Source organism: Curcuma longa, chromosome 1 (genome assembly GCF_044706935.1).
Source record: "Curcuma longa cultivar G26 ecotype Majalengka, Jawa Barat chromosome 1, ITB_CL_G26_1.1, whole genome shotgun sequence".
NCBI classification, from domain to species: domain Eukaryota; kingdom Viridiplantae; phylum Streptophyta; class Magnoliopsida; order Zingiberales; family Zingiberaceae; genus Curcuma; species Curcuma longa.
This window is the reverse complement of record NC_133861.1, coordinates 22,016,394-22,026,960: the sequence shown is the minus strand read 5'-3', so window position 1 is coordinate 22,026,960 and position 10,567 is coordinate 22,016,394. Positions and strand designations below refer to the sequence as shown.

Below are 10,567 nucleotides of genomic sequence, written 5' to 3'. Positions count from 1 at the left end.
ATTTCTTAGTGCCAAAAACATTGTAAGAGATCATATATACCTTTGTTTTGAATGTTCTAAATTAAAAACAATTCAGGTGATATAGCTCTCGATGGATTGAATATACATAATTCTAATGTTAGAATTCAATTGGTGCATTTCATCCCTATAGGTACATCCAATATTAAAAAAAACTTTCATGTATTATTAGTTTGGAAAGATTATTCTCCTTACATTAAGATATATAGGGATTTGTTAGAAGAACATCATAATAGAAGGAATAGTGTGTGCCTTGGATTCCATTGCTATGATTAAGTGAGGAGCTTAATACTCTAACTTGCTAGGCTTTTCTTTTAGCCAATCTTTCCTTTATAGATCCATGTGATCTTAGTATACCTTCTATATATATAGATACCCCTTGGCCTAGCACATAACTAATATTTTTAAAAAAAAATTCCCATCATTGAAGAATTTTTCCCCCTTTGTTTTTTTTTCTTAAACAAATTATATGAAAACGACCTTCTTATAAAGAATTAACTTCCCAAGCACATTATTTTTTTTAAATTCAGATATTATTTCTGAAGGTGGATGATCCTCCTCTAATTCTTCCATCGGATAATTCCGAAAGCGTTTATGACAGTGCGATAAACGGCCGACCTCCACAACCCTCCTCCTACTGTAGAACTACATATGTTTATTAATTATTCAACCATGATGCTCCCTCAATCCATCAAATGTCTTATTGCTGCACCCATCAAAGTTTTCCTGTGGCTTTTCGATCTTATCTTCTCCCACTTCAATCAACACTTAATGATTGACATATATGCAACAATCAAACACTCCTACAATGAATACTGTAATCGACCTGTTTGGTTGTCTTAGCTTAACTTAGCTTAATCAATTAGTTTGATCTTTCTCATAAGTGATTTTATGGATGAGAATTGTATCATATAAATATTCAATTTATTGATATACTATGATGCTTAGTACAAAGAAAACTTTTAGATGCGTGCTAATGAAACCTTTGGGATTAATTAATATTCATGTGATGCAATAATGTTCAATAAAATCACTTACTAAAAACAAAGATCGTAAGGTTTCTTTTGTCTTGTTTTGCAGTATATTTCAACATTTTCGTTTGTACTTTTGATTATCTTAACCTTGTGGAAGACTTTATTTGTAGATGAAGCCCCCTAACTTAGTCCCTTGCTACTTGATTTCATGAATCCACTCGGAATTTGTCAAACTAAGCCAACACCTTCATTTATTTATCGATGCTTCAACAACTAACTCAAACTCGAATGCCTCAATTCAAAAAAAGACTCGAATCAAACTCTCATCTATATGATTCGATCGCCCGAATAAACTATAATATAACTTGACCTACAACGCTAAGATGCATGAAATACATCGCTCATATTGCGACTAAACCGGTCAAATAAGAAACCTAATTTGTAAAAATTATGGCCTTCCAAACTTCATCATTAATTAATTATATTATTGCGTGCACGAAAGCCATTCATACAAGTTCATATAAATACATTTACCTACTTTGACATGTAAGTCATTGTGTAAAATCCACATAATTTTTTTTGAAAAAATTAAAATAAAATTGTCACTAATTAAATTAAATTGTAGCATGACAATTTGACTCAGATTGATGGCGCCTTAGCTCATAATTATTATTGCACGGCAAAACACATCCACTAGCTCCTTGTACAATTCTAGAGATTTTTTTTTTAAAAAAATAAAAAAAATAAAAAAGTCAGCTGTCTCTTAGGATGAAGAATTTGATTTGGATCCCTGTCTGCTATGTTCGTCTTCATGGAATCAATGTGAACGTTGACCTATGGAATGATCATAGTCAACGAAGTGGGCAGTGTGATTTGACTAGGTGGTCAAGGTTTAGATCACCTTTCAAATTTTTTAACGGAAGAAATGTACATAATATATTTTATATTTAATTTATTCATTATCAATTTTTTTAAAAAAAAACATAAAAAAATAGAGCCGCTTCCGAAAGGAGCTCCCTCTCATTACTAGTCGGAGCTCCTTATATTTGACACATTGTGGAGGCTCTTACGAAATTGAGCTCCAAGTAATTAAAGAACTTGAGTAATTAAGTTTGGAATAGAGAACTGGGAGTAGAGAGCTCCCAGAATTAAGCATTTGCTTTTAGAAATCTCAAAAATAGCAACGTACGTGTTGATCTACCCCTAAAGGTGTAAGTGTGATTTATTCATCCTCGGGACATAATTGAGTTAGTTACGACAAAACAGAGTTGCTGAAGTGGATAAGGATTGAATCTCAGACGAAGCCAAGACAATATCTTCCTTCGTCGTGATCAATTGCAATTTCTCGATTTATCTCTTCACAAATAATCATGGAACTGATCGTGTAAGACCGTTGAGGTGACAGATACCACCTTATTGTTGAAGTAAGTGTGATTTATCAACTTAAAAAAGTAAGTGTGATTTATCAACTTAAAAATTGCTCCGAGCCAATCTGAGAATCAAAGGGAACAACCCCAGAACACGAGCACCATAAAACCCTAAAAAGCCCCACAAAATTAAACCATGTAGCTACGTTGGTCGAAATATGCAGGACCCCTTTAAGCCCCTGCACAGGCCATCCTTATGCCCTCTACAATTGCTTCGAGAAGAGAAGAGGAGAGAGCAAGAAGTCCAACGCTGATTTTGACCAAACTGACTTTTTCTCAATGATATTCCTAAGCCATTAATTCATCGGTCAACGTCAAAGACCAAGGCGAGAGCAGCCACGGAGCCTCATTACGAACGAGGTCGAAGGAGGAGGAAACGAGAGACGAGGGCGCTGCATTTGGAACGAAAGAAAGAAAGAAAGAGAGCAACTCTGGAGCGCCGGCAACGTGCTGGCACTGAAACGATTGCCATACGTCTCTGTCGCAGTCGCTTTTCACCATTTCTTTTCTTTATTCGCCCCCCATTTCCCTGTCGCCTCATTTTATATGCCATGATGCAGCATGCAGCTTGCAGGTCGCAGCCGATGACAGAAAGCAAAGCTCTCAGAGCAAGATTAATATATTCATTCCCACAAAAAGAAAGCAAAAGGCTCGATCCGTAATTGGCCATTGCCATCGGCATCCCACTCCCTGACCTGCACTTCACGGTCTCCAACATGAAAGAAAAACACGCCATTTAATGGCCATCAGTGTCTGGCTGTGAGTGAGGTCATGTTGGAATCATGCCTTCCTTCACCGTCGTGCCTGTCTCGCCTCGCTTGCCCAGATTTATACTTTGCTGACTTCACAATCTGCTGCTTACAGGAGAGCAGTAAAGTAAAGAGAAAAGGTAGAGGACGCAGATGCAAAGAACACTGGAAGAAAATAAATAACAAGAAATGTGAGCGAGCGAGGTTTGTACAGCTTAACAGAGAACACATGTAGACTGATATCATCGTCCACGATATACACTGACCGGAATGTGGATTGTGACGATTTGATTGAAACAGAAAGAACAAGTAGCGAAACAGAATGAGAACACCAGACCAAACGTCATTCTGTAAAGCAGAGTACTTACGGATTGAGAAAACAGATTTGAGTGCTCGCACTGTATTCACCTGTTCACTTTGCGTCTCTCTGTTTCTGCTTCCGTTTGTAAGGGATGAGAGAAAATGTTGTGAGCTTATTGCATGCATCAGTTTGACCCACGTTCGCCGCCGTCTTTCGTTGGCTCAATGGGGATTCTTATTCCGTGCACATAACAAATGAATGAATAGCAAAGGATGGATATTGGCTTCGATCAAGGACGAAGATGCAAGCGCGAGAGTCAAGGTCGTGAGGCAAGAATGGATTGGGGTTTGGGGCAAGAAAACGTATAGTTTATGCTACAGTGAGGGTAACATGGGGGAAGGGAACTGGTTGAAGGTACCAAATTTACTGAACCATAGCCAAGAAGGAACTTGCTGCGGCCGCCGTCGTCGTCGTCGTGGTTGCCGCAGTCCCGCTTCCGCCGTTGGGACGCTGAAACTGTATCTTGTACTGCTTCTTACTGTCCTCGTCGTCTTCGTCGTCGTCGTCGTCGTCAGCTTGGTCAAGATTTTCACTGTCAGTCTCGTCGTCGTCCATCTTATCGTAGTCCACATCCACCATCCCTGGATGCTGCCTTTGCTCCATGATTAGCTCTTTCACAATGTCTTCTGGCTTCAAATGGAAGAATCTAAATGCATCATATGCGTATATATATTTTAGAAATATATGATTAAGCGGCCGTGAAGCAGTTGCTTACCTTCTTCATTCCTTCCTCGATGAAGCTGGGTGTGTGCCCGCCATTACTAGTTGGAATTTGTACTGCTCCTCCGGTGTCTGAATTTCCATCGTTTGTTTTCTCATTCTTTCCGTGATCCTGAGGCGCCGGAGAGTGTAATTGTAGGGGTGAGTGTTCTTTTGTGGGATTGGTATCCAAATGCTCCTGCTGCTGTTGAGCTGCCAAGCTTCTGCTGCTGCCGGCAGCACTGCCGATCTGCTTCCGGCGGTAAAGAGCGTCCAATTGGTCGAAGTAAGGGCAGGTCTTAGAGTCCTCCTGCCGCTTCTTGTTGCTCTCCTTCACCTTCTTGAAGTACTTGTTGATGTTCTCCCACTTCTCCTTGCATCTCTTGGAGTTGCGGTTGTAGCCGAGGCGCTGCATTGAGGCGGAGATCTCTTCCCAGAGAGGGCCTTTTGGTCCGGCCTCTTGGTACCTCGATTCGAGCTCACTCCGGAGCTTGATCAGCGCATGGACCTCCGCCTTGGGCCACCTCGACGACGATGACGGCGCGTCAAAGCCACCGCTTCCTGGCCCGCGGCCCTCTTGCGGCTCAGAGCTAATGGGGGTAAGCTGCGATGCCGGGGAGGTCTGAATGGTGATTGGAGTAGGACGCTGCGCCGCTTCATGTTTCTGCAAAGATGGCGGTGGCTGTGGCGGATTCGATGGCGGAGGCGGTGCCGGAGGAGGATTATGTGAAGGGAGAGAAGTTAGAGGTACCACGGAGGTGACCAGCGGAAGGGTCGGCGCCGACGGCATGGTGGGAAGCGTAATGGGCTGGCCGGTGATCTTCTGAAGGTAGGATATAACCGCCGCGTCGCGAGACGCCGCCATGGCGCGCTCCTGAACCAGCAGCTCCTGCTCGCGGCTGAGCCGCGCCATCTCCTGCAGGAGCCATGCCTCTTCTCGCTTCATTCTTTCATGTTCTCTTTTCTCGATCGCCTCCAGGAAGCGCTGTTGCATGGCCTCCTGCCGCTCCATTACCTGTCTCATCAATCCCTCGAAGAAAGCCCTCATTTGCCGCCGGGCTGGTCGGCCAATACTTCCCCGCTTCCTCTTCCGTTCCTCGGCGTTGCCGCCGGCCTCCGCCATCTCCTCCTCCGAGTCGGAGTCCGACGAAGAAGAGAAGGAAGAGTTGGACGAGAAGCTAATTCCGGCCGAGCTCGAGAGTCGCTGCTGGCCAATCTCGGGGACGAGTCTGGTCGGCGTGGCGACAAGCGGAGGGGCGGCGGCTGAGAAGGGAAATGGTTGAATTCTTGTAGCAGCTGGCGGCGGAGCCGACATGAGGGGCGTAGTAAAGCTAAATGTGGCCGGCGGTTCGGCAGTTATAGGCGGCGCGGCGATGGCGGTGGCCGTGGCGGCGTCGCCTCCCCCACTTCTGCCATGGAGAGCCTCGAGCTGGGTGAAGAAGCGGTAGGTCTTCCCGTCCTGGCGGCCGGCGCGGCCTTCTTTAGTGCGCTTGTAGTACTTGTGCACGTTCTCAAATTTCTCCTTGCACTTCTTTGCGCTCCTCTTGTATCCCAACTCTGCCAGCTTCCTGGTCACCACCACCGCCAACAACCAACCTCAATTACACGATGAGAAGAACAAATTAAAGACTATCAAATCTCATTAAACAGAGAACTAGCTAGCAAGAAGAAGAAGGAGAGAGCGAGAGAGAAAGAGAGATAGAGAGAGAATTTGATGAGACTGTGATGCCGAGCATATATCCAGACAAAGAGCACCTACCTGAATCATATGTCGATTATGACCTCAAACAATAAACAAACTCAGGACTAGTGGTGAGAGAAAGGTGGGGAAGCAAACTAAGCATAAAATAAATTCACCTCGATAGGTGCATTAATCAGGAGTATGCATGCGTTTTGTATTACTGTTTCTCCTCCGTGTCCGTCCGAAAATCTCTCCCACTGTAGTTTGGTTGGGATTGATGAAGCTGTTCCATGGAATTCAGGGAAGAAAATAAATGAACTTGAAGGATGAAAAAGCATTGGGAGAGGGGGCAATAATAGATGAGCTATCAGCGGAGCGGCAAGGGAAAAAGGACATTCTCCCTCCTCTTCTTCTTCCTCCTCCTCCTGCTACTCCTCCTTTCTCTCTCTCTCTGTGTTTCGCGTTTAATTTATATATAATAAATATGGCTTTTTTCTTTCTGCTTTCGGGATCTGTTTGAAGCTCTACTCGCACTGCTACAGGCGCTGCTGTGGACTCCGTGGTACGAATTCAAGCATAGATCGGCGCACAGCTGCTACCTGTTTTTCTGAGAAATTCTCAAAGTCGTTTGGTTTTTCTTTACATGCGTAAACACAGCTGTTTGAAGTAGATACCAAGGAAACCGTTAAAGAGTCTCTCTCACACCACAATTATGGCAGCAGAGGAAGGAGAATTATTACGGCGAGGGAGGAAGAAGGAGATAGCAGGGGGAGAAAGAGGAGGTTTTCGGAGCTGCGCATTTTTTGCGTGCGAAGAATTTGATGGGAGTAATGTGGGTGTGGCTTAATTAACTACCTGGAGATTTCCTCCCAGAGAGGGCCCTTGAAGGTGGCGTCCCGGAAGGCGGCGTCCATCTCCGACCTGATCTTGAGCAGCGCCAGCGTCTCCTGCTTCGGCCACCGGCTGCCGGACGGCCCGCCGCGCTCCGCCTCCTCGTCGTCCAGGAACCCCACAGCTCCGGCTACGGCCGAGCCCAGCTCGTCGAAATTGACCACGCCCGGAGGTGCCGCCGGCGGCGGCGGCGGAGGCCGGGAGCTGATCGGCGAGGGGGACTCCGCCGCCGCCGCCGCCGGCGGCGGCGGCTGTGCGGGGTCGACCAACCCCGGAGGTCGAGCACCCGCCATCTCCGCCTGGAATTGTAGGCCTTCTCCTGACTTCTGCTGCATGGTGGCCGCGCGCCTGCCTCGGCGATCTCGGCGACCAACAAAAGGAGCGGGATTGATGAATTCTCCCCTCCTGTTCCTCCTTCCTCCCCTCCCCTTGCGCTGAGTAGGGGGAGAGAAAGAGAAAGAGAGAGAGAGAGAGAGCGCGAGAGAGAGAAAGAGAGAGAGAGAGAGGTGGCCGATCGAATGGGGATTGGAGCAATCTGAAATCGTAAAAGCTAGGAAATCAGTACATGGAGTGAAAAATAAAAGAAAGAATAAAAAAGTTGGGAGCATGGACAACTGGAAAGAGAGAAAGTATATATGCTGGCAAAAAAAAAACTAATTAAAATTATTTTTCACAATATTAATTAGATCTATCCATCTCTACCGTGTGCGTATGCAACTCAATTAAGTGGAAAACCAGATCAAATGGATGAGTTGGAGAGAGAGACAGAGAGAGAGAGAGAAGGAAGATTAATAATAACAGTACAGGCAGACAGGCAGGCAGGCAGGCGTTGCAAATATCTTCGAGTAAATAAATTACAGGTCTCGCTGTCCAACCACATAAAGCTAGCTTGACCCGTGGTTAACAGCATTAATAATTGGACAATTAAGCGAGAGTTGTCCAATTTATTTGCCGCTTATTGATTCCCTCAGCTAACAGTTTGAAATAGGGCGCAAGGGGGCCTCCCCTACCTCCATGGATGAGCTTCAGCTTCATGGAGAATTCAAGTATAGTTTCGGAATTTCCTTCTTTTCCTAGCTCCTCTCTTTCAGAATATTGGAACCTCGACCACCTCTCCCTCTCCCTCCCCCTCCCCACTTAACTTATCCCCTGAATTATTGAATCCCTTGGGCACGCAAATACACCAGACAGTGTTCTAGACGACTCGCCCGTAATTCACCCAGTTTAATCTCGCATGTATTATTATTACCTGCAGGGAAAGGGAAAAGACAAAAGAAGTAGATTAGGGGGGACAAGAACACATTGTGACAGGCGTGAAGGGGCCCCCACCGGAGTAGGGTAGAACGTGACGGGCGATTATCGCGGATCCCACAGTGCCATATAACTATTGAATTTTATTTTAAAAAATTAAACAAAAACAAAATACCCAGCTCTTTCTCTCTCCCCCAACTTCCACCGAATTTAGGCTTTAATTGCTTGCGAGAGAGGGAAATGGCGACGATCTTGAGCTAATGAGGGTGCTGAAGATTACCGTGCATGACATATAAAGAATAATGGGAACAGTGGAATCCAGTTAAGCAGAGGAATCTGTTGTTCATGTGCCACACGACTCCCTCTTCCCCACGACGACAGCGACTGATCACGACTTGTAATCACGATTAGGCCGTAATAGAATGGGAGATGCATGAGAGCTCACCGTAACGTTGGGTTAATGATAATAATATATATAATTGGTGATTTGGTTGAATATGAGAAAGGTTGTGAGGAGGAGGAAGAAGAAGAAGAAGAGGAAGACGGATGGAGTTATTACGGTGGGGTCGGAGGGACCCCACGGCACCTGTCTGCTCTACCTCCTCCGCTTTGTTTTTTTTTTCTTTTTTCTTTTTCTTATTTTTATTCCTTTTTGGGAGAGAAGAAAATTAAAAGGAAATTTATTTATTTTTCTACCGACGGGCGTCCAGCATTTGACATGATGATTTGTGTGAGGAAATGGATTTATATTTTTTAAAAAAAGTTTAATATTTTATTTTTAAGTAAAATAATTGATATTCTTTTTTTTTTTGAAAAAAATACCAATGACTCTTAATGATTGTAGTCTAATCTAATAATAAATATATAATCGAAAGTAGTTGTCCTAAAATGGGAAAAGGAGAATGATTTAATGGACAATTTAATTAATTAGGGTGCATTTGGTAGGGTGGAACAAAATGAAATTTGTGAAAAGATTCATTCTAAAGAGCCATTTATTTCATATATCAAATATAACATATATCAACAAATTATATATTTTAGTATGTATGATAGGACTGAAGTAGGCAAACTAATTAATTAATTAGTGAGATGAGTTAGTCAAACTAATTAACTTTAGTAAAAGTAAAATGTGAAATTCATCATCCCAGTGCTTTACACGATCGATCCCATGGTCATCTGTGAAGATCAAGTAAATTGGGAAAGTTACAGTTGACTACTATGGGAAGGACATTATATTATCTCGGTTTCGTCGAGATTCGACCTTTGTTTACTTCAATAAATTTATTATGTAATAACCAATTTAATCATGTCTCGAGAGCTAGTCAAATCAATTAACAAGCTTAACTGAGAGGATTGAGCACCAACAATCAAATTGGACAAATGATTAGTTAAAATGCTGCAGAGCATGGGCAAATCAACCACTGACATTAAAAAAAAAAGGCATCTATAGTGGCAAGTTACAATGACATTTACTATAGTTTCAAGTTACATTATGAGTAACAACCATCACAAATGGTTTCCTTTATGATATGTGATTGATTATTAATTTAGGCATTTATGAGGGACCTATTATGATTGGACTTGCTTTTACAAAATTTTCAAGTATTGTGGGTTAATTTTGGCATTTAAGATGATCGATGCATTGTATATATATATATGTTGCCATACATTCGACTTATACAACAATGTAACCCTAGTTCTATGTTTTACATCCCCTAGTCTCTCGAGTAGTTGCCCTTTTTCCAATTGTTGGTATCCTCTCTCTGTCTCTCCTCTCATGATCGCCCTTGGCCGCTAAACTATTAGTGCGACTGGAAAGATTGTGCATACAATCGACTTCTACGAGTTTGACTTAAGGGGAAGTTTTTGTTGGAGAATTTTGTCTCTAGTCAAGGTTTACCAAATTGGTTAAGTTTGATCATAGTTTGGTTGAATGATATTTTGCGTTTGAACAATATATGTGTTTTGAGTAATTATATGTTATCTAACACAATCAATAGAATGCAAGGCTATCAATCTTATGATCGTAGGTTTGAGCCTCACAGTGGCAAAAATATATATGTTGGAAATATTTTATCAAGTAGGTCAATAAGAAATTTGACATTAATGATATTTGATCAAGATTTATCAAATACTTGGTTAATAGGAAGTCTACGTAGGTCACATACGTTAAGGTTGACCAAGTTGACTAAGCTCAGTTTGATTTGAATTGAGTTTTGATGTTTGATCAATATGTTGGTTAAGTGTCAAGTAGATCCAGTTGACCGAATACTTGATGGTGAAAATTCTAAGTGGATCATGAAAGATCAAACACTTGACATGAGACGGAAAGTCCAAGTGGATCATGAAAGACCAGACACTTGTCACGAGATAAAAAGTCCAAGTGGATCGTGAAAGACCAGACACTTGATGATCGAAAGTCCAATAGTGAAGTTGCAAGAGAAAAGTCCAAATGGATCAAGGTTGACTGGATACTTGGTGATTTAAAGTCCTGATAGGTCAACGTTGATCGGATG

The 10,567-nt window shown here is 42.9% G+C and overlaps 1 protein-coding gene across 3 annotated transcripts; it reads right to left on the bottom strand.

Annotated features, from left to right (window-relative positions):
* Positions 1 to 3,322: 3,322 nt before the first annotated feature.
* LOC141831735 (trihelix transcription factor GTL1-like) lies at positions 3,323 to 7,850 on the bottom strand. Of its 3 annotated transcripts, none has more exons than XM_074719141.1 (4): positions 7,811 to 7,850; positions 6,765 to 7,335; positions 4,245 to 5,796; positions 3,323 to 4,159 (listed from the first exon to the last, which is right to left on the bottom strand). In XM_074719141.1, exons 1-4 carry the CDS (start codon positions 7,833 to 7,835, stop codon positions 3,893 to 3,895), a joined length of 2,415 nt encoding a protein of 804 aa, XP_074575242.1. In that variant the 5' UTR covers positions 7,836 to 7,850; the 3' UTR covers positions 3,323 to 3,892. The 3 variants fall into 3 exon arrangements, with proteins under 3 accessions (XP_074575242.1, XP_074575245.1, XP_074575251.1); XM_074719144.1 differs by having other exon boundaries at positions 4,008 to 4,155; XM_074719150.1 differs by having other exon boundaries at positions 4,017 to 4,152.
* Between the last annotated feature and the right edge of the window lie 2,717 nt (positions 7,851 to 10,567).

Coding starts and splice junctions, on each gene's coding strand:
- LOC141831735 (XM_074719141.1), bottom strand. CDS start 7,835: ATGAAGCTGAAGCTCATCCATGGAG. Junction 5,797..6,764: donor CTCTGGGAGGAAATCTCCAG/GTAGTTAATTAA, acceptor GGTGGTGACCAG/GAAGCTGGCAGAGTTGGGAT. Junction 4,160..4,244: donor TCGAGGAAGGAATGAAGAAG/GTAAGCAACTGC, acceptor TTCCATTTGAAG/CCAGAAGACATTGTGAAAGA.